The 24,206-nt window shown below is 40.4% G+C and overlaps 1 protein-coding gene across 1 annotated transcript in view; it reads right to left on the bottom strand.

Moving 5' to 3' along the window:
- Positions 1-1,068: 1,068 nt before the first annotated feature.
- Positions 1,069-24,206, bottom strand: part of LOC126100124 (DNA-directed RNA polymerase III subunit RPC4) — a 40,878-nt gene continuing 17,740 nt past the window's right edge. Inside the window, exons 5-9 of the mRNA XM_049910655.1 lie at positions 10,543-10,620; positions 10,262-10,413; positions 4,713-4,841; positions 2,614-2,775; positions 1,069-1,553 (exon numbers count right to left, since the gene is read on the bottom strand). Coding sequence (XP_049766612.1) covers positions 1,428-1,553; positions 2,614-2,775; positions 4,713-4,841; positions 10,262-10,413; positions 10,543-10,620 — 647 coding nt within the window. The 3' untranslated portion in view covers positions 1,069-1,427. The remainder of the gene's footprint in view (positions 1,554-2,613; positions 2,776-4,712; positions 4,842-10,261; positions 10,414-10,542; positions 10,621-24,206) is intronic.

Here is a 24,206-nt window from a genome sequence, read left to right as displayed (position 1 = left end):
TCGCTGCACCCTGCTGACCTGCCTCTGCCGACACCTCGCCCACTGCAGTCCCCATCGACTCGCCACCGCCTGTGCAGTTGTCCAATGCACGGGACCCTGACGATGATGCGCCTGAACCATGCAGTTCGCATGTCGGATGCCGCCTCCGCCCGCCGCGCTAGCATGAAGATTTTTTTGTGGACATGTGCTAGCTCTGCCCCGCTGTGCTCTGCAGTGCCAGGGACAGTTCTTTGACTATGCTCTTTGGTTTTGTCTACTTTTCTTGCTATGTTTGACAGCCATCTTTCTGTATTCACTCTATAAAGTGATGAAATAAATGTTGTTTTTATCCTAAAAGTGTGTTACTATGGTTCAACGCAATGTAAAACCCACACAGTTATGTGAACAACAATGTAGGAAAAGACAAGAGTGCAATTTACCACAGAGAGATGTTAAGTTGCAAACAGGCACAATTAAAAGACACTTACAAACAACCCTTCAGCCACAGCCTTCCTGAGGACAACAAGAAGAAACACCTACCATTCTTTCACACAAGCAAGCGTATGACCGCCATAACCATATTCGCTCGTGGTCATGTGCTTGCTTGCTTCTGTGGCCGAATGTCGTGTGTTTCTCTTCCTTATTCTGATAAAGACTGTGACCAAAGGCTTATGCGTAGTAAGTGTCTTCTAACTATTCTTGTCTGCAATTTAATGCATCATCTTTTCGGTAAGCAGCGATCTATCTTTTCCTACATTGTTGATCTTCCAACCTGGAATTTACATTGTTTGGTTACGTGAACAGTCATGTCTTGGAGTCAGTTAAGGTGCCAGTCATTCATGCTCCATCCAAAAACTGCCACGTCATCTGCTTGGGACCTGTCATTTGGTCTATTGATCTGCTGCCACATTTCAGACTAACAAAGAACTTTTCCATCTGTATTTATTTGATTTCAGTTTTACTTTTAATTATTCTAACCCAAATCAAAGAGTACAGGATAATTTACCCAAATAAGAAATGTAATACAATATATTTAAATCTATGAATCAGATGTGTGACGCAAGGTGTAAATAAAGAGAGACTTTTTCATTAAATACAAATATATTATGATTATACAACTCTCAATATGTACAACACCAGATTCAATTTGGTTGACTTGGCCAATACATAATGGAGACAATGAACAGATATTTTCACATTTATCTTTCTGCATCTGCTGTAGATGACATTATCCAATCCTCCCACATACACACAGAAAGTGAAAGTGTGTTACAACAAAGAAAGCACGAAGAATACTCCACACTGATGCAGAAAGGTTGTAACAATTTGACGATTATTGTATTACTCAAGCCTTTGTGGTAGAATGCATAGTTTCCAGATCAGCTGAACAGATTAACTGTGTGCAGCAAGCATGAAGAATTGTAACAATTTGACGATTATTGTGTGACTCAAGCTTTTGTTGTTGCCAGCATAGTTTCCAGATCAGGTGAACAGATTATACGATTGTTGACAGGTCCAAGATTTATCATTTCTCCACCGTGTGTTGAAGGGTCCAAGTTGACACATATAACATCCTGAAACAAAACTAAAAGTTAGCACTCAGAAAGCGGATACCTAATTTAGCTGATACGCACGCAGGCATGCATGCGCCCCCCCCCCCCCCCACACACACACACAGAGAGAGAGAGAGAGAGAGAGAGAGAGGAGGGGGTGGGGGAGGCAGGATGGGGGAAGAGGTTTTTTTTGGAGGGGAGGGGGGGGTGAGTTTGCAGATTCATATAAACATTTGACAACAAAAGTGATCTTTCATTATATTAATGAACAATGGGAACTGTAATGAACAAAACTCTGACAAAGTAATGGAACAGGCCTCTAACATTTTCATGGTGAAACTTCTCTTGAATAGAAAATATACAAGAACCATGAACAGAAAAACAATCAATAATCACCAAAGACAACCACTCGTATGTAGTTGATTGATGGGTGGTGTGTAAACGAACATAACAACTCACTTTTGCACACAGTATCCAAGTATACCAGTCAATGTGCCTGCAAAATGGAAATTTAACTTTTCTAAATTTTTCTCGCTTGCATGCTTCACATTAAATATTTAACAAATTCTCATTTGTAATCATATGGCCTGAAGATATTTTATACATGGAGTCTGATTCTTTAAAGAACTGGAAATTTACTGGTATTTCTCAGTCCCCTCCATTTGTCTGCCAAGGGAGCCACTCAAATAGTCAGTGTTCTCATGAGGGTGTGTATCTGTTTTTGTACTGAGATTCTAAAAAGAGTAATAGATGTTTTGCTTGTTTCTCCACTCATTTTCCAGTTCTTTGACATTTCTCTCTTTTCCTCTAATGCTCTACATTTTAAAGTAAAGATAATTTGAAATACAAAACCTAAACAAATTTTACAGTTCTAACTAGAGTTTTTGTCTTAATTTTGGGCATACTCTTGTTCAAGCACACAGTAGTATACAAAAATTGAAAATAAATATAAGTTTTAATGAACTTTCTCTGTTTCACATGTATCAGTAGAAGAACAAATTACATTAAAAGAATGGGAGTCTTCCAGGACTTGGATGGTTTTCCTTAATAAGAAACTCAGAATTACACAGACAGTACTGACCTGTCGGAAGCCAAGCTGGGTGCCCATTTCTAAATTAAGCACTGTATCACCCAGCACAAGCCTTGCACGCCCAGACTTCAGCAGCTGCACCTTGCCAATCAGACCTTCTGACAGATCTTTTAGAGTGCATCTGTTGCTATTATCACTATCAGTTTCATTTGCCTGCAAAAGGTAATTGCATTAAAGGTACTTTATTCAAATACAAACTAATCATTAAATTCTATTTAAAAAAAGAAAGGAAAAGAAAAGAAAAGAAAAGAAAAGAAAGAAAGACTAGAAAACATTTTGGTTGACTCAATAAAGCTGCTGGAGAATGTAAGACTGTTCCATTAGGTCAAGTAATTTCCAGGAAACTATTCAGAACATGCTGCAATTTACACACACTTTTATGAACAATCAGTTCTGAAATGAACTCCAGACAAGAAATTTGCATCTTCTTCTTGAACTAAAAGGGTAAAATGATACGGATCTTTTAATTATGAACACAAAAATATGATTATAAAGCCATAGACAAAATAGGAAGTCATATGGCAATTCATTTTTGGCGGCAACATTTCCACCGCTACCAAAAACAAATTACTACACAGATACTCCACTTTATCAATGGGTTGCACAAGTTTATTTTGGCTCCTCAAGGGGCTGCTACAATATTGTGATGTGTGATGTTCTGTGTGCACCAGAACTACAGACATGTAACCACAAACAAACAGAAAATTAATTACATCACTATTTTTGGATGTATAATTCAAACTTTATAACAACCCTAATATGTTAGATGAGAGCTTGTTCAATATATCTGCACCAGAGTACTTAATCTTATTCAGAATCCTAGACTATGAGACAAAATCTACATGAAATTTTTTTTTCTGCTTTGTGCTGCGTTTGTGTGCACAATAATTCAGCTTAATCCATTAAGAAAAATATACTGGGAACTGAATGTAAGAATTCCAAAATACTTAAAAAGGTTCCTGAAAATGTTCAGTTCTCAAGTTTGCACAATATTCTTACTGCTCACTTCTGCAAATAAACAATTTTGTTTGGCTGCACTGCCCAAGAAGATAATTTCATGGGACAAGAATGAGTGAAATGCAAATTAAGTCAATACACTTGTCTTCAGTTCAATACAATGATAGGTTCTTCTGAGAGCAAAACATGAGAAACTGAACTGTTTGATCAGTTGATCTGTTTGTTGACCTCATTTTAATAGTAATCTAACTGGACCCCATGGAATTTTAAAAAGAGTGTTTAATTTAGTGTATGAAGATTAATGTCTACTTCTGGTGCTAGCCAGTATGGAAATTTTTGCTTGTTCAAAACTGCATAATATGAGTCTTTGTTAGTAGGTCTGTTCATTTATCCTCTGGATATACCCTGTAAGGAGGAACAAAGGAAGATCAGAGTTTAGCATCCCATCGACATCAAGGTCATTATAAATGGAACACACACATGGAATGTTTGAAGGATAGAGAAGAAATCAGCCATGCCCTTTCAAAGGAGACATCCCAGCTTTTGCCTGCAGCAGTTTAAGGAAAAAAGAAGACCTGTATCCAGATGATCAGATGTGGATTCAAACTGCCATCCTCCCAAATGTGAGTCCAAAGTGTTTGTTACCACTGCTCCACATTGCTCAGTCTGAGTCTGGTAAGAATGAATGGGTACGCTTGACTAGTATGCTTGTCATCAGCAAATCCTACAGTTGCTGAACTACCATTTGAAGTCACTGGCAGATCATTTACATAGATAAGAAAATGAGTGGGTCCAATATCAATCTTTGTGGGACACCATATGTTATATTACCTCATATGTTAAGGCACCACATTTACCAATGTAACAAAGACAAAAGTTCACTGATAACAGTATATTGTATGCACCTAAGCTATTGCTTTTCATCTTGTTCTCATATACATGACATAAATACAATTATAAAGGTGGAAATCATATCAAATGAATCTGAAGCAGGCACAAATATGATGTGTGACTCACATGAATTTTCCTACATGATGGAAAAGAGGTGAGCAGTGCAATGTAATCAGAAATTTCCAAACTCCAAGCTAGTTCAGCTAAGGAGCTTAATACAAAGAATATGGAAATATTTTTACCGAATGCTCAGCTGGAGCTGGTGGCTTTGCCGAGGTTGAAGGCCTTGCTGCAGTTGAAGGTCTAGCTGTTGATGGCCTGGCAGGACCAGATGACTGCTCAGGTTTCAAACCAGGTAGACAATCGGGAAACTGCAAGGTGAGAAGGCAGTGCTAATACTTTTATTAACAGGAATTAATAATGAACCTCTTGGATGCCCTGGAGATATAAGTTAACTTACATACTACCTTATTTTCATCATTAATATGAATATAATTGTTATTAAGTGCTGCTTTGGATAGGCTGGCAAATATCTGATTTTTGTATACTTACAACTATTGGTAGTTAATGATTTTATTTAATATGACACACAAAATTATATTTTATATTTCTTTTGACCAGGGATGACATTACATTGTCAAATAAGCAAAATTACAGTTACCAGAAACATTATCACTAAAAAAAATGTAGGAGACAGCTTCATTTAATACAGTACATAATACATATACAGGGTGAGTCACCTAACATTACCGCTGGATATATTTCGTAAACCACATCAAATACGGACGAATCGATTCCACAGACCGAACGTGAGGAGAGGGGTTAGTGTAATTGGTTAATACAAACCATACAAAAATGCACGGAAGTATGTTTTTTAACACAAACCTACGTTTTTTTTAAATGGAATCCCGTTAGTTTTGTTAGCACATCTGAACATATAAACAAATACGTATTCAGTGCCGTTTGTTGCATTGTACAATGTTGATTATATCCGGAGATATTGTAACCTAAAGTTGATGCTTGAGTACCACTCCTCCGCTGTTCGATTGTGTGTATCGGAGAGCACCGAATTACGTAGGGATCCAAAGGGAACGGTGATGGACCTTAGGTACAGAAGAGACTGGAACAGCACATTACGTCCACATGCTAACACCTTTTTATTGGTCTTTTTCACTGACGCACATGTACATTACCATGAGGGGTGAGGTACACGTACACACGTGGTTTCCGTTTTCAATTACGGAGTGGAATAGAGTGTGTCCCGACATGTCAGGCCAATAGATGTTCAATGTGGTGGCCATCATTTGCTGCACACAATTGCAATCTCAGGTGCTGCAGTACATCTGGTGTAATGTCGCCGCAGGCTGCCACAATACGTTGTTTCATATCCTCTAGGGTTGTAGGCACATCACGGTACACATTCTCCTTTAACGTACCCCACAGAAAGAAGTCCAGAGGTGTAAGATCAGGAGAACGGGCTGGCCAATTTATGCGTCCTCCACGTCCTATGAAACGCCCGTCGAACATCCTGTCAAGGGTCAGCCTAGTGTTAATTGCGGAATGTGCAGGTGCACCATCATGCTGATACCACATACGTCGACGCGTTTCCAGTGGGACATTTTTTAGCAACGTTGGCAGATCATTCTGTAGAAACGCGATGTATGTTGCAGCTGTTTGGGCCCCTACAATGAAGTGAGTACCAATGAGGTGGTCGCCAATGACTCCGCACCATACATTTACAGTCGACGGTCGCTGTCGCTCTACTTGTCTGAGCCAGCGAGGATTGTCCACGAACCAGTAATGCATGCTCCGTAGATTCACTGCCCCGTGGTTTGTGAAACCCGCTTCATCGGTAAACAGGTAGAACTGCAACGCATACTCTGTTAATGCCCATTGACAGAATTGCACTCGATGATTAAAGTCATTACCATGTAATTGCTGACGTAGCAACACATGAAACGGGTGAAAGTGGTGACGATGCAGTATGCGCATGACATTACTTTGACTCAGTCCACCGGCTCTCGCAATGTCCCATGTACTTGTGTGTGGGTTCATGGCAACAGCAGCTAACACACCAACTGCACCCGCTTCTCCAGTGACGGGACTGTTACGGACCCGTTTGAGTGCTACAACCATACCTGTTGCATACAGTTGGCGGTAGATGTTTTGCAATGTGCGGCATGTTGGACGCTCTCTGTCCGGGTACTGTTCTGCATACACCCTGCAGGCTTCAGCTGCATTTCGTCGACACTCACCATAGATGAGTATCATCTCCGCCTTTTCAGAGTTCGAATACACCATGGTCACAGTTCCTACAACACTACACTATCACAGACGTCTGGTAACATGGTGTACTACAGTTAGTCTGTGTGCGGAGACGAATGCAGCAAGCGCTACATGCGGACACTGCGACAGCTAGACCAAACCACAACAGTGCACTACAGCCACACTCGTAAACACGGTCGTCATCGTAAACATGTCCCTGCAGATGCTGCTCGCCGACCATGGCCCGTGTTTGTTACAACACGCAACTGAACGTCGGAGGTTTCAATACATTTACATGAGAATCCCTTGCTAGTTCACTGACATCCAGACTTATGCTACAAGCTCTCTTTAATATCCTGCAATGGGATAACTTCAAAATCATTTTTGATCAAAATGCCAAACCAGTCAGTCACTTACAATAACAACAAAATATTCCATGGTAAAAATATGTCAGGCAGGATAAATACAAAAATTCATATTATCTGAACAGGTTGTTCTAAAACTGTTCATACAGAACTTTATAAGGTGAATATTGTTCTTCAGCACATACCTACTTCCAAACGACTGCCTGATCCCAACTTACTACATTGTCTTGAATTACCATATTTTCCTCAACCCCAGGCCTTTCCCTGGTCCACATATTGCCCCTCATTTTTTGCCCCCTCCTTTACTTTTCAGATTTGTTTCATTCTGGGCTGGTGATCATGTTAGAACACTTGCTGCACCCAGTCCCTGTGATACATATTCCAAATGTCGTTCTGTCTCTTTTTCATCTTACTTTACTGATGCTTCCCATACTAATAATCTTGCTGGGATCATATGCTCCTGTTGACTTAATTTTTTCCATGTTTTCAAATTAAATTTGGGGTCTTAAACTCCACCTTCCAGAAAACACAATGCATTTCTTTTTCTCCTTACCCAAATAAATGGGGTTTTGCAGAAGGTAGACTTCAAAAACCCTAATCCCTGTGCAATGGAAACTCCAGGTTGGAATAATGACAATATTAAGAATAGGATAGATTCCTACTCACCATATAGAGCAGAGCACAGACAGACAAAACAAAATGACTGCTAAACATGTGTGCTCTTGGCCAAATGGCCTTCTTCTAAAGTAAAACACACACACACACACACACACACACACACACACACGAGACTACTATCTCTGTCTAGCTGAAAGCTAACAAGTTAAGTAATCTTTCTGTTGCACCTGTCTGTGAACTAATATCTCATCATCCATATGGCGAGTAGCAATCTATCATTTTCACACATGAATCTCCCTTTGATATTGTGTGTTTTGCCAACTACAGGGCTGGTATGTGTGATGGTAGGAGGGTGCATAGGGCTCAGCTACACACAAAACAACAACAGTACTTACACTGTGACAGCTGCCCTTCTTTCCACGTCAAACATTCCCACCATACAGCTTTTGCATTCAAGGCAAACATATTTGTCCATATGCAGTCTCTTTATAGCAATACACCCTCGTTCTCACCTCAGCCTTCAGTGGACATAATTACCCCACCAATCTAGTTCAAAAGCAGATTTTGTGGGCCATCACATCAAATTCTAGTACTGTTCACCCCTTTAAAAAAAAAAAAACTTAGGAGTACACCACTTATCACTCAGCATTATCCTGGTCCTGAATGTATTAATTAGCACTTCAAAAAGGGTATGACTTCCTAAAATCATGCCCTAAAATGTGGTACTTTGGTCCAACATTTTGTCCACCACACCCAGAATAGCTTTTTGTCACCCCCCAACCTCCGCAATATCCTTGTAAGGCCCTATGCTCCATTTGCACCCATCCCTCTACACTATGGCTCCTACTCCTGTGACTGTCCCCATTGTAATGCTTGCCCTATGCACCCTCCTACCACCACTTATGCCAGCCCTGCAACTGGCAGAACATACACTATCACAGGGAGAACCACCTGTGAAAAGACATATATTGTGTACCAGTTATTATGTGATGACTGTTTAGCCTTTTATATTGGCTTGACTATCACCAAGTTATCAGTTAGGATGAATGGGCATAGGCATAGGGTGTACACTGGCAACACACAATATCCTATGGTACACAAAGTTCTACAACACGACAGTCATGACCATGGTGCCTGTTTCCTCACACCTGCCATCTGGATTCCTCCCCCAGACACCATTTCTCAGAACTCTGCAGATGGAGACTGACACTACACCATGTCCTTGGTTCTAGCCATCCACTTGGCCTTAATTTACATTAATTTCTTCAGTCTCAGCATTTCTTCATAATAACTATTCCTTTCTTAATTCCATTTTCGTTTTCTATATCTTTCATTTTTTGACCTGCCTATTTTTTGTCACCCTCTCCCATGTCTATCACATACAATGAACTTAGCTTTTCACTCTTATTAGCTTGTACATGATGTTTTGGCAGTAATCTCCATCCTGTGTATTACCCTATCTTCCACCTTTAAGCTCCCAGGTTTTCAAATCTCGTCCGGTGCAGTTCCCAACAATAAGTCTTTCCTTCTCATCCAACCCATTACATCTCCCCTGACCTGGGATTCTGAGTGAATTTTCCTAACCCTACCCCTTTTCCTAAACCTCGCCAATCTTTTTCCGTCACCCCTCTTCATTCCCCTTCAACCTTTCCACCAGAAGAAGGAGCCACAGGCTTCAAAAGCTTGTAAACTTTAATACCTATGTATGTGTGTTCTCCTGCTCCTGCTTGGTGAGTAGGTTTTTCATATGTTAAATTATATTAGATTTTTATAAATTGAATATTATTGTTGATAAAACCATCCTTTTCATAACACTGTCAAATTCCTATAAGTTCATTATTCCTAAATCCCTACCAAGTGAAGTGGCACAGTGGTTAGCACACTGGAATCACACTGGGGAGGACGACGGTTCATACTGCATCCGGCCATCCTGATTTAGGTTTTTTGTGATTTCCCTAAATTGTTCAGGCCAATGCCGGGATGGTTCTTCTTAAAGTGCATGGCCGATTTCCTTCCTGATCCTTCTCTACTCTGATCTGACTGATGACCTCGCTGCTTGGTCTCCTCCCCCAAAAACCAACCAACCAACTTAAATCCCTTAACAGTAGCATTCCCTAATACAGGTTTAACATGAAATTCCTCCAAAGCTATTCTTCCTAATACACCATCATTATGTAATTTTTAATATCCTACTGTATCATCATATAAATTGCCATTTTTCTGCAGTCCATACTTCAATTTCACATAATCCTCTGTGCTTTCACTATAACAATATTCAGCTAACATCATCACAATAAGATTCCATATAATACATACCAATACGTGATATTCATTCTCATCATTTTCTAACACCTCTCTTTCATTTCAGAGTTATTATATGCTTAACCCTCTCTTTAACATTTCGATAATTTCACTTATTTATTGTTATTTATTGTTTACAAATAAAGTATCTATAAATCTGATGTTTCTATCCCTCTGTTCTTTTTGTAAATATTTAGTTCAAACATATTGAGTAAAATAAAAATAATGTGTAGTAAACTGACCTGAAAGAAAATAAGTTGTGGTTCCGTACTATTAAAAATCCTATGCATTTCATTTTCAGCACCAGTTTGGGCACTGTGTCCTCCAAAATCCGTCTGCATAGTTTCAACATCATTTTTATCAGGTTTCTCCTGCTTAACTGAAATAACTGTTTCTGTTAATGAAAACATCATAAGATTAAAGTAAGACTCCTGAACGACAAAAATAATGAAACATGAGTAACTAATAAGTCTAATTTTTTATTTTTTATTTTTATTTCTTTTTTAAGTAATAATTCACTTACTTTCTATTTCATCCACATCTTTTTCCTTCTTAATTTCAGGTTTCACTTCAGTCTTTATTTCTTGCTTCACATTTTTTTCTGAAAGCAGGAAATACATTTTCTTAAATTTACATAGCCATTAGCAAGTACTACTTCTGAAATTAACTAAATTCTCATAATACTGATATTGTAAAGGTCAAACAGTAAAGCTATCACATTGCAGGTATTAATTTAATTAGCACAGCACACAAACTTCCAACTGTCATTTCACATCATTGACAACATAACTTCCATTACTAGGGTGAAAGAAATTAATAAATAAGCAGCTGATAGAGCTACTATGATCAGCTTAGTACTTTACTGTGTCAAATTACTTTCCTCTATTAACAATGGACACAGTCATTTTGTAAAGATCATGTTTCCTTAACACAGCCCATTCCCATTTATGGAAGAAATGGGAACAGTGTTTCAATGACTGGGTTATGACTATAACTTGATTAAACTTTTACATGCTCACAATACAATTCACCTCAATTTGGAGTTGGAGTCCATACCATCTGTCTTTGTCTTTATCAGTATTCCATGCTGAGGCGAAGTAGGTTAGTTTCAAACAAGCATTGCATATGCTTGTCAGGTTGGTTATAGTGGGTGATGGATTGTGTTTAAGAGAAAAGGTACGGATGTGGTTGAGATCAGCAGATGTGTGATTCCTGTGGTGCTTGATTAGCCCACATATAGTCGGCTCATTAGTGTACCTGAATTCTGTTGATGTCTAGGTATGTCTTGTCTGAGTCATTCATCTAATAACTATAATTTACTGTCTGCCATTGCCATTGTCAACGACATAAGCTTAGAACTGGGACTCTAGTGAAGAAGGTGTTACTTCTGCTTGTTCCTGCCCATCATAGACAAGACCATTTCCATTGTGAAGTGACTTGTTTTCTCTGGTGGGACATTATCACTGCTTGATTATTTTGCAAGCTCTAACACCTGTTGATTTCAGTCAAATCTAAATTTATTGTTTGTTGGTTGAATGGGTGAGGGGACTTAACAGCTAGTCATTGGTCATATGATCTAACAACACAAACAGCAAAATCCAGTGAAGAGGAAGGGAAAATGGACAAATAGGTAAAAGGAATGTCAGGTCAGCAGGAAGACAAAAGAGTACGAGGGACCCAGGAGAGGGGGGAGGGGGGGAACAGCGAGAGCAGGGGTGCCCCAGAAATGCTACGCTTGTTGGGGCACTAGCGCTGCCACCAACCCTTCCCAATCCCCACACAATTTCATTATTACGACACAACAGGTACAATGCACAACGTCAAGGGAAGAAGACACAAGAAATGAGCAAACAAAACAGCACAAAAAATCAAACAAAATGTCTGGAAAAAGGGGGAGACAATCTGGCCAGTGTGGAGGCAACACCAAGGCCTCCATGGCCAACACTAACTAAGGAATTCCAATTTCAGAGAGAAATTCGAGGACTTAAACCTGGGAGGAAAAACCTCTTTCATGAAGAAAACCAAGGACAGACATAGTTGTGCAAGGATCATGTGCTAACATACAGAAAAAGGAATTAAGCAAAAAGGGATTTGATGTAAAGCTGCAAACCCATCCTGGAGCTGTCACAGAGAATGAGTGGTAGGTGGCCACCCCAGCCGGATGATCAGCAAGTACATTGCCCGGGATTCCCAAGGAAATCAATCGGATAAGTAGCAACACATGCCCTCCCCCCCTCCCCCCACTCATGAACCATGGACTTTTCCACTGGTGGGGAGGCTTGCGTGCCTCAGCGATACAGATAGCTGTACCGTAGTTTGAACCCCAACAGAGGGGTATCTGTTGAGAGGCCAGACAAATGTGTGCTTCCTGAAATGGGGCAAAAGTGTGGATGACTGACTGATCCGGCATCATAACACCAACCAAAATGGCCTTGCTGTGCTGGTACTGCGAATGGCTGAAAACAAGGGGAAACTACAGCCGTAAATATTCCTTTACTGTATGGTTAAATTATGGTGGTGTTCTCTTGGGTAAAATGTTCTGGAGGTCAAATAGTCCCCATTTCGGATCTCCAGGTGGGGACTACTCAGTAGGTTGCCGTTATCAGGAGAAACAAAACTGGCATTCTATGGATTGGAGAGTGGAATGTCAGATTCATTAATCAGGCAGATAGGTTAGAAAATTTAAAAAGGGAAAATGATAAGTTAAATTTGGAGATATTGGGAATTAGTGAAGTACGGTGGCAGGAACAACAAGACTTCTGTACTGGTGAATAAAGGGTTATAAATACAAAATCAATTAACAGTAATGCAGGAGTAAGTTTAATAACGAATAAAAAAATAGCTATGTGGATAAGCTACTATGAACAGCATAGTGAACACATTACTGTAGCCAAGATAGACACGACGCCCACGCCTACCACAGTAGTACAAGTTTAAATGCCAATTAGCTCCACAGATGATGAAGAGATTGAAGAACTGTATGATGCAATAAAAGAAGTTAATCAGATAGTTAAGGAAGATGAAAATTTAATAGTCATGGGGGATTGGAATTCGATTGTAAGAAAAGGAAGAGAAGGAAAAGTAATAGGTGAATATGAACTGGGGGGTAAGGAATGAAAGAGGAAGCTGTCTGGTAAATTTTGCACAGAGTATAACTTAATCATAGCTAACACCCTAAAATCTGGCTAAAGAACTATGAAATAAGGTTGTATATGTGGAAGAGGCCTGGAGACACTGGAAGTTTTCAGATAGATTATATAATGGTAAGACAGAGATTTAGGAACCAGGTTTTAAATTGTAAGACATTTCCAGGGGCAGATGTGGACTCTGCCCACAATCTATTGGTTATGAAGTGTAGATTAAAACTGAAGAAACTGCAAAAAGGTGGGAATTTAAGGAGATGGGACCTGGATAAACTGACTAAACCAGAGATTGTACAGAGTTTCAGGGAGAGCATAAGGGAACAATTGACAGGAATGGGGGAAAGAAATACAGTAGAAGAAGAACGGGTAGCTCTGAGGGATGAAGTAGTGAAGGCAGCAGAGGATCAAGTAGGTAAAAAAACGAGGGCTAGTAGAAATCCTTGGGTAACAGAAGAAATATTGAATTTAATTGATGAAAGGAGAAAATATAAAAATGCAGTAAATGAAGCAGGCAAAAAGGAATACAAACGTCTCAAACATGAGATCGACAGGAAGCGCAAAACTGCTAAGCAGGGATGGCTAGAGGACAAATGTAAGGATGTAGAGGCTTATCTCACTAGGGGTAAGATAGATACTGCCTACAGGAAAATTAAAGAGACCTTTGGAGAAAAGAGAGCCACTTGTATGAACATCAAGAGCTCATTTGTGAACTCAGTTCTAAGCAAAGAAGGGAAAGCAGAAAGGTGGAAGGAGTACATACGGGGTCTATACAAGGGCGATGTACAGGGTTATTACAAATGATTGAAGCGATTTCACAGCTCTACAATAACTTTATTATTTGAGATATTTTCACAATGCTTTGCACACACATACAAAAACTCAAAACGTTTTTTTAGGCATTCACAAATGTTCGATATGTGCCCCTTTAGTGATTCGGCAGACATCAAGCCGATAATCAAGTTCCTCCCACACTCGGCGCAGAATGTCCCCATCAATGAGTTCGAAAGCATCGTTGATGCGAGCTCGCAGTTCTGGCACGTTTCTTGGTAGAGGAGGTTTAAACACTGAATCTTTCACAGAACCCCACTGAAATAAATCGCATGGGGTTAAGTTGGGAGAGCGTGGAGGCCATGACATGAATTGCTGATCATGATCTCCACCACAACTGATCCATCGGTTTTCCAATCTCCTGTTTAAGAAATGCCGAACATCATGATGGAAGTGCGGTGGAGCACCATCCTGTTGAAAGATGAAGTCGGCACTGTCGGTCTCCAGTTGTGGCATGAGCCAATTTTCCTGCATGTCCAGATACATGTGTCCTGTAACGTTTTTTTCGCAGAAGAAAAAGGGGCCGTAAACTTTAAACCATGAAATTGCATAAAACACGTTAACTTTTGGTGAATTGCTAATTTGCTGCACGAATGCGTGAGGATTCTCAACCGCCCAGATTCGCACATCATGTCTGTTCACTTCACCATTAAGAAAAAATGTTGCTTCATCACTGAAAACAAGTTTCGCACTGAGCGCATCCTCTTCCATGAGCTGTTGCAACCGCACCGAAAATTCAAAGCGTTTGACTTTGTCATCGGGTGTCAGGGCTTGTAGCAATTGTAAACGGTAAGGCTTCTGCTTTAGCCTTTTCCGTAAGATTTTCCAAATGGTCGGCTGTGGTACGTTTAGCTCCCTGCTTGCTTTATTTGTCGACTTCCGCGGGCTACGCATGAAATTTGCCCGCACGCGTTCAACCGTTTCTTCGCTCACTGCAGGCCGACCCGTTGATTTCCCCTTACAGAGGCATCCAGAAGCTTTAAACTGCGCATACCATCGTCGAATGGAGTTAGCAGTTGGTGGATCTTTGTTGAACTTCATCCTGAAGTGTCGTTGCACTGTTATGACTGACTGATGTGAGTGCATTTCAAGCACGACATATGCTTTCTCGGCTCCTGTCACCATTTTGTCTCACTGCGCTCTCGAGCGTTCTGGCGGCAGAAACCTGAAGTGCGGCTTCAGCCAAACAAAACTTTATGAGTTTTTCTACGTATCTGTAGTGTGTCGTGACCATATCTCAATGAATGGAGCTACAGTGAATTTATGAAATCACTTCAATCATTTGTAATAGCCCTGTACTTGAGGACAATATTATGGAAATGGAAGAGGATGTAGATGAAGATGAAATGGGAGATTTGATTCTGCATGACGAATTTGTCAGAGCACTGAAAGACCTAAGTCAAAACAAGGCCCCGGGAGTAGACAACATTTCATTAGAACTACAGATAGCCTTGGGACAGCCAGCCATGACAAAACTCTTCCATCTGGTGAGCAAGATACATGAGACAGGCTAAATACCTTCAGACTTCAAGAAGAATTTAATAATTCCAATCCCAAAGAAAGCAGGTGTTGACAGATGTGAAAATTACCGAACAATCAGTTTAATAAGTCATGGATGCAAAATACTAACGCGAATTCTTTACAGACGAATGGAAAAACGGGTAGAAACTGACCTCAGGGAAAATCAGTTTGGATTCTGTAGATATGTTGGAACATAAGAGACAATACTGACTCTAAAACTTGTCTTAGAAGACAGGTTAAGGAAACGCAAACCTATGTTTCTAGCATTTGTAGACTAAGAAATGCTTTTGATGATGTTGACTGGAATACTCTCTTTCAAATTCTGAAGGTCGAATACAGGGAGCGAAAAGCTATTTACAATATGTACAGAAACCAGATGACAGTTAGAAAAGTCGAGGGGCATGAAAGGGAAGCAGTGATTGAGAAGAGTGTCAGACAGGGTTGTAGCCCATCCCTGATGTTATTCAATCTGTATATCAAGCAAGCAGTAAAGGAAACAAAAGATAAATTTGGTGTAGGAATTAAAATCCATGGAGAATAAATAAAAACTCTGATCTTTGCTGATGACATTGTAATTCTGTCAGACACAGCAAAGAACCTGGAAGAGCAGCTTAATGGAATGGACAGTGTCTTGAAAGGAGGATATAAGCTGAACATCAACAAAAGAAAAATGAGGATAATGAAAGGTGGTTGTTGTTGTGGTCTTCAATCCTGAGACTGGTTTGATGCAGCTCTCCATGCTACTCTATCCTGTGCAAGCTTCTTCATCTCCCAGTACCTACTGCAACCTAGATCCTTCTGAATCTGCTTAGTGTATTCATCTCTTGGTCTCCCTCTATGATTTTTACCCTCCACGCTGCCCTCCAATACTAAATTGGTGATCCCTTGATGCCTCAGAACATGTCCTACCAACTGATCCCTTCTTCTTGTCAAGTTGTGCCACAAACTTCTCCCCAATCCTATTCGATACTTCCTCATTAGTTACGTGATCTACCCATCTAATCTTCAGCATTCTTCTGTAGCACCACATTTCAAACGCTTCTATTCTCTTCTTGTCCAAACTATTTATCGTCCATGTTTCACTTCCATACATAGCTACACTCCATACAAATACTTTCAGAAACAACTTCCTGACATTTAAATCTATACTCGATGTTAACAAATTTCTCTTCTTCAGAAATGCTTTCCTTGCCATTGCCAGTCTACATTTTATATCCTCTCTACTTCGACCATCATCAGATACTTTGCTCCCCAAATAGCAAAACTCCTTTACTACTTTAAGTGTCTCATTTCCTAATCTAATTCCCTCAGCATCGCCCGTCTTAATTCGACTACATTCCATTATCCTCGTTTTGCTTTTCTTGATGTTCATCTTATATCCTCCCTTCAAGACACTGTCCATTCCGTTCAACTGCTCTTCCACGTCCTTTGCTGTCTCTGACAGACTGCTTGCTCAATATACAGATTGAATAACATCGGGGAGAGGCTACAACCCTGTCTCACTCCCTTCCCAACCACAGCTTCCCTTCCATGCTCCCTCCACTTTTATAACTGCCATCTGGCTTCTGTACAAATTGTAAATAGCCTTTCGCTCCCTGTGTTTTACCCCTGCCACCTTCAGAATTTGAAAGAGATTATTCCAGTCAACATTGTCAAAAGCTTTCTCCAAGTCTACAAATGCTAGAAACGTAGGTCTGCCTTTCCTTAATCTAGCTTCTAAGATGAGTCGTAGGGTCAGTATTGCCTCACGTGTTCCGATATTTCTACGGGATCCAAACTGATCTTCCCCGAGGTCGGCTTCTACCAGTTTTTCCATTCGTCTGTACAGAATTCGCGTTAGCATTTTGCAGCCGTGACTTATTAAACTGACAGTTCGGTAATTTTCACATCTGTCAATGCCTGCTTTCTTTGGGATTGGAATTATTATATTTTTCTTGAAGTCTGAGATCGAATTAAATCAGGTGATGCTGAGGGAATTAGATTAGGAAATGAGACGCTTCAAGTAGTAGGTGAGTTTTGTTATTTGGGGAGCAAAATAACTGATGATGGTCGAAGTCAAGAGCATATAAAATGTAGACTGGCTATGGCAACGAAAGAGTTTCTGAAAAAGATGAATCTGTTAACATCAAGTATAGATTTAAGTGTCAGGAAGTCTTTTCTGAAAGTATTTGTATGGAGTGTAGCCACATATGGAAGTGAAACATGGTCAATAAACAAAAGAGAAGAAGAGAATAGAAGCTTTCAGAATGTGGTGCTGCAGAAGAATGCTGAAGATTAGATGGGTAGATCACATAACCATTGAGGACGTATTGAACAGAATTGGGGAAAAGAGGAATTTGTGGTGCAACTTGACTAGAAGACGGGATCAGTTGGTAGGACATGTTCTGAGGCATCAAGGGATCACCAGTTTAGTATTGCAGGGAAGTGTGGAGGGTAAAAATTGTAGAGGGACACCAAGAGATTAATATACTAAGCAAACTCAGAAGCAGGTAGGTTGCAGTAATTATTCGGAGATGATGAGATTTGCGCAGGATAGCATAGCATGGAGAGCTGCATCAAACCAGTCTTTGGACTGAAGACCACCACCACCACAACAACAACAACAACAACAACAACAAGCATCACCAAGACTGGCGATAAAGTCATGGATGGCCGAAGCCAAGAGGTAGCACTGTTTAATAATGCAGACGGCCTGATAGATGGCCATCAGTTCTACAGTAAACACACGTGGCATGTTCTGTTGAGAAGATGTGAAGGTTTATCTCATGACATCAGTGGATTTATAACCATCAGTGAAAAAAACAATGGCATCCTGCAACTCCCGTAAGAGCGTTCGCTACAAACAATGGAACACCACTGCAGCAATGGACACTTTTGGACGCTACAAAAGTTCCATTTGAATCTGTGGCCAAGGAACTAACCAAGAAGGGGTGGTGCAAAGCCCAACTGGTAAACTCACCCAAGGGGAGGGGAGCTGGTGCTGGGGGGGGGGGGGGGGGGGGGAGGGGGGGGGGAATGCAGGCTGCAGGCAGGCAAAATCAATAAGCCACGAAAAGAACCAAACAAGAAGTGTGAGCAGGGGAAGAGTGGGTACTGACAGCATAGGAAATCAGGAGGTGGGATCACTGAACTGAAAGGGGAGGGATCTCAGTGTCAACCAGATGACTATCGACAGTGTGAAAGGGAATAGTGACTAAATGGATACCACAATGGTGAACCGTGTCCAACAGAAGCAGTGTGGAAGGGGCAGCTGATCCATAAACTTCACAACCATAGTCCAGATGAGACAGTATTAATGTCCAATAAAGGAAGAGAATGATGAAACAATCCGCCCCAAGAGGTGTGGGCAAGGACGCAAAGAACATCGAGTTTATGAAAACAGTCAGCATCAGATGAAGGATATGGGGCAACAAAGTAAGCCTGTTGTCAAAAAGAAGAGCACCCTTGACTTAAGGGGAGAGAACTGAAAACTGTGCGAGTGTGTTCATGTGGAAGCACACCAGATGGCAACCTGGAGCTGTTGCTCCGCAGAGGCCACTGAAAGGGAGATAATCCAAATACAGAAATAGCCCACATACAGAACAGGGATGACCAATGGTCTTACGGAGGCCACAAGTCCATTAATAGCAATGAGAAAAAGGGAGACAATATGGAGCCCTGTGGAATGCCATTCTCTGGGTCCGCTGAAAACTGAGAATGATGCCAACCCTAATTCTAAATGACTGGTGAATAAAAATTGGTAGGGTGATCTTAAAACCCTAGTCATGGAGTGTAAGTAGGATTTGATAGTGCCAAGCTGTGTTATAAACCTTACTAAGATTGAAGAAAACTGTGAGAAGATGGCGGTGCTGTTTCCAATCAAAGCAGATGATCAATAGGAGATTGTCCCTTCTGAAAGCCATACTGATAAGGAGATAAAAGGTCTCAAGATTCCAAGACTCAACTGAGCACACCAGCATAATTTGTTCAAGTAAGTTGCAGGGGACATTGGGCAGGCTGATTGGGTGATAACTATCCAGGGTAACAGATCCTTGACAGTCTTCAGGACAGCATCTGCAATACTGTCACTCCACTGAAAGGCAAAAATGCCTTGGAGCCAAATACGGCTTCTGGGGGAGAAGGCAGCTGGTTTGGAGGCTGATGCTGCCACAAAAACAAGGTGTTCCGTGAGAACTGGTGGATCTGTACAAAGGCCACATGGAAGGGCAAGGCCTAGAATGGAAGACTGCCACTGACAACTTGGAGGGTGCAGAGTGTAGCCCATGGCCTTGATGAAGGGACAGAAGAACTGTTTCCAGCATGCCTGCTTGCTCTGTTCCATTAAGTAACAGGTTTTGGCATGAAGACATTTAAAGGTAATAAGACTGGTGGAGAATGGATGCCACTTAAAAAGTTGAAAGGCATGACAATGATCACAGATGATGGTGACAACGGTCGTGCTCCATCATGGAACTGGCTGATTGTGAACAGGGCCTGTTGAGTGGGGAATGGTGATGCTGGCAGCACAAATTATGTTACTGAACAGATTATGAACAATTTTGTCAACACATTCTGACAAAGGAGGTGGAAACACGACTTGGAACATATATAGAAGCCAATCAGCATGATGGGTAACCTGGCCATTGAGAAGCGGGAAGGGAATCAATGGGAAGTGATCACTATCATAGAGGTCGCCACATGATGAGTGTAAAGAAGGGAGAAGGGATCAATGGCAAAGAAAGTGCCATATGTGGCTTTAAAATCGGAAGGGGAACCAGTCACATCCAGCAAGCGGTCTAGACACCTAATGACTTAAGGAGGGGAGGATAGCCCATTCAGTTAGCTACGTAGAGAAGGTTAACAGGATATTTTGAAGGAGTTATGGAACTCTGTTGGACATGTACAAACAAATAGGCAAGATTTGGATAACTACAATCTTTAATTGCTAATTGGAGCAAAACTGAAAAAGTAACCTCTATGAATGTACACTCTTCCTGATTGTCCTACACCCATAGAAAGAGGTGTGCAGCTAATTCAGAGATGCAAGATGCAAACAGAGCCACAGCAAAACTACACAAGTCCCAGCCCCAGGCCTGACCTACAAGGAGGTCCCTTCTGGACCACTTTCTGAATGAACTCTCGCTCCGGGCACTGCCGCTACTGCCTTTATAGGCAGCATTGACCCCTTCCACTTTGGCGTCTGGCAACCGCCCTTCTGGCCCTCGTATGTTACCATTTAAGGTTATCGCCAACGCTCAAGTTGTGCTTCGTCATGTAACGTCGCGTGATACCTCGTGAGTCTACATCATTTTTCTGGTTAACGCCCTTCCTGCAGTGTTGCCTTTGTATTCTCAATAAAACTCACTCATTCTGGCTTCTGTTCTACTGTCTGTTAGGTGTTGCATATTTGGAATATGCGACACCTCCCCCCCCCCCCCCCCCCCTCCTTAGGGAAAAATTTGTAGGTGCTGTCCTCAATGACCACAAATTTTTGTACAACATTCTTGCATGTTTCATTCATTCCTTATAATGTGAAAAATACACATTTGTTTTACAATATTACTCTGAGATACATAAATGTTTATAGTTTTCCACAGCGATACACATAAATCCACCTTCTCCTGTAAAAGGACAAATTTACATTTCACACTTTACATCAATGTTACATTCTTATGCATACATTTCACTTTACAACAGGGGACATCGCATATCATGATTACACTTTTCATCTCTCATAATATAAGTATTCGTTTTCATTTTACAATTTACTTTTCTGGTTGGATGAGTATACACTTTTATTTTACAGTCACTTTTACAATCAACTTCATTGTCAATTACACTTTATGCATTATTGCACACTCTGTAACATGATCACAATTTCATCTTATGACAAAGGAAACACTTTTTTTCAGTTTCCTTCATTTTAACACTTTGATAGACACTACGTCAATACTTTCAGCACTTGTCCGTTTTTACTGTTTGACAGATACTTCATCAAACATCACTTCGCACATTTCTAGCAGGCACTACAAGTCCCTCAAAATTATCTCTTCACTGTCTTCCGATGTCCTCCTTGTAGGACAACACCTTACTACATCTCTATCTGGGCACTGATTTATGATATTGTTTTTAATACATATTTCTCTGCAACAGCAATCACTCATTATTTTGAATACAACTTTAAAACAGCCCTTGCAACAGTTACAATAGTTGCATAGACAACAAAGAATTACTATTATCACCACATTAGAGCCCACGAAACTCTGGAAAGAAAACTAACTTAACAAGAAATTGCTGAATGCACTTCTCTCCTGATACACAATTTCACTTATGTCCTGCAGCAGTTAGGACATCTAGCTACCTAACTACAGGCTGTATCGGCAAACCTAACTTCAGTTCAATTATATTTTGTTTCTTGTTGTTTACTTCTCAACAATCTATTTGCGTACTCAAGTTTGGCACAATGTCACCACTACGGACATTTGTTCATATTGCATGTCCGGATTGTATCATCATTTGAGCTGTATATTCTCGACATTTACCTGAATATTTCAATTTCCCTGTCCTTCATGACAGATGATGGAAATGCCCTCATCCACTGGGGCAACAAACAGCCATTCATTATTACTTAGTGGTGTCCACAGACTTTCATTCAATACTATTAACTTTTGCACGCAATTCTTCAGAACTTCTTGCACTGGTTGCAGCATGATTAAAAAAACCTATTTTATGGATTTCTGAATGCATTATAGTATATTAAGTTTTGCATTTTATCATTCAGTAAGGCACTTGAGGCACTGATAACCATAAGGGCCTGAAACATCACCATTGATTGTAAGTTATAGCATTTATTCATGCTTCTGACAACTGTTGATCTTATGGTAGTCAGATTTATTGGTGGTATAGGTCCACATTGTACGGGGTCAGTCTCTCCGCAGTGCTGTATGATTGTTAGCCGCTCGTGCCATATGCCGCAGTGAATATACCGGAATGAAACTCAGTGAAATACAAGTTATAAATTTGTTGAATATTCATTTTTACTTACAAATTTTCACATTAAATGTTGAAAGTGTGCCCCCCTGTTGTTGAATACACAATTCAATTTGTCTAATCATGTTTCCAAACACAAGCTGTAACATTTCTTTTGTAACAGAAGCAGTGAAAGTGGATATTGCAGTTTTCAATTCACCGATGGATTTTGGATGCTTTTTATAGACAGTTGCTTTCCTTTCACTGCACCCCAGAAGAAAAAGTCAGGTGGTGTTAGGTCAGGTGATCGTGGAGGCCAAAGCCCCTGTGAAATTATGCGATCACCAAAAACATCAGCAAGCAGTGACATTGAAACGAGAGCTGTATGAGCGGTTGCACCATCTTGATGAAAATAACCGTTTAGTATTTCACTTCACACAAGTTCTCCTATGAATGGGTACAGAATATCACTGCAGTATCATTGTGCATTTATTGTTTCGTTGAAAAATATGGGACCCACAATCCGACGTCTAGAAATTGCAATCCAAACTCCTATTTTCACAGAATGAAGTTGTTCCTCATGAATACACAATGGATTTGCAGTACTCCACATACGAGAAATTTGCAAGTTCACGTACCCGGATAAATAAAACCACGTCTCATCAGTGAAAAACGTTTCATTAAAAATAGCCCTTCCATTTTGTTGAACAAAATTTTTGAGCCATTGAAAATAATGCAGTCTCTTGCTACGATCAGTATTTTTCAGTTCTTGCACGACTGTCACTTTGTATGGGAAAAGTTCTAATTTTTTGCTTACAGCTTTGTGGGCCATTCCGACACTAACATCGATTTCCTGGGCGAGTTTTCTTACTGACTTGTTCGGAATCATGGACATTTTATTGGAAATATCGAGTAGTTTATCCACAGACAAAACGCTAGGATGACCACTTCTCTGTGCATCTGTCACTGAACCCGTACTTTGAAATTTGTTAATCAAATCTTGTACAGTATCACGATATGGGAGTGTTATCTCCAGGAAAACTGAATTAAATGTGTGACAAACTGAAACTATGTATTTTCCACCAGCTTTGAACACTTGTTCAACTAAAAACACACGTTCTTCTATGGTTAGCAATTTAACAGTAACAAAAACGAACAAAGGAACTAAACTTAAATGTTCATGTCAACACGTAACGACACACACACCAACGATACTATTGATGCTAGCTGAGATAAACGAAACAGTGGAATGTTGGGAAAGTAACCCAAGCAAGTGAACAATCATACGGCACGCGCGGCTAACAATCATACGGCACTGCGGAGAGACTTTTGGAACGACCCGTGTATACAAGTATAAACATTCATGAAAGCTGTCTCAGTTCCTCTGATATTCACTGAAATATGGGATCAAAAGAAGTTAACTTTGGGTCTTTGTGGTTCTCAGAGCTCACTTGTGTGCTTTCTAGTCAAGTCACCATGTTGCTAGACATTACTACTTGAATTTATAATCATTATCACAGATGGCAGTTTGTGTTTGGAGTTGGTTGTTTACTGTGCGAGAATTGGCTTTTGTGTGTAGTGTCAACATGAACTCTGTTGAATATATTTTAAGCACTAAGAGAAAAGTAATTTACCAAGAAAAGTTAGCAGCAATGGAACTAAGGCCTCCGAGACCAGATCTGTTGATTGAGAAAGTGGTGAAATCAAATAAGCATGACTACAAGCAAACATTTAACGAAGAAGTGTA

The sequence above is a fragment of the Schistocerca cancellata genome, chromosome 9 (assembly GCF_023864275.1).
Source record: "Schistocerca cancellata isolate TAMUIC-IGC-003103 chromosome 9, iqSchCanc2.1, whole genome shotgun sequence".
Classification (NCBI taxonomy): Eukaryota; Metazoa; Arthropoda; class Insecta; order Orthoptera; family Acrididae; genus Schistocerca; species Schistocerca cancellata.
The sequence above is the reverse complement of the archived record's forward strand: the minus strand, read 5'-3'. Positions and strand labels throughout refer to the sequence as shown.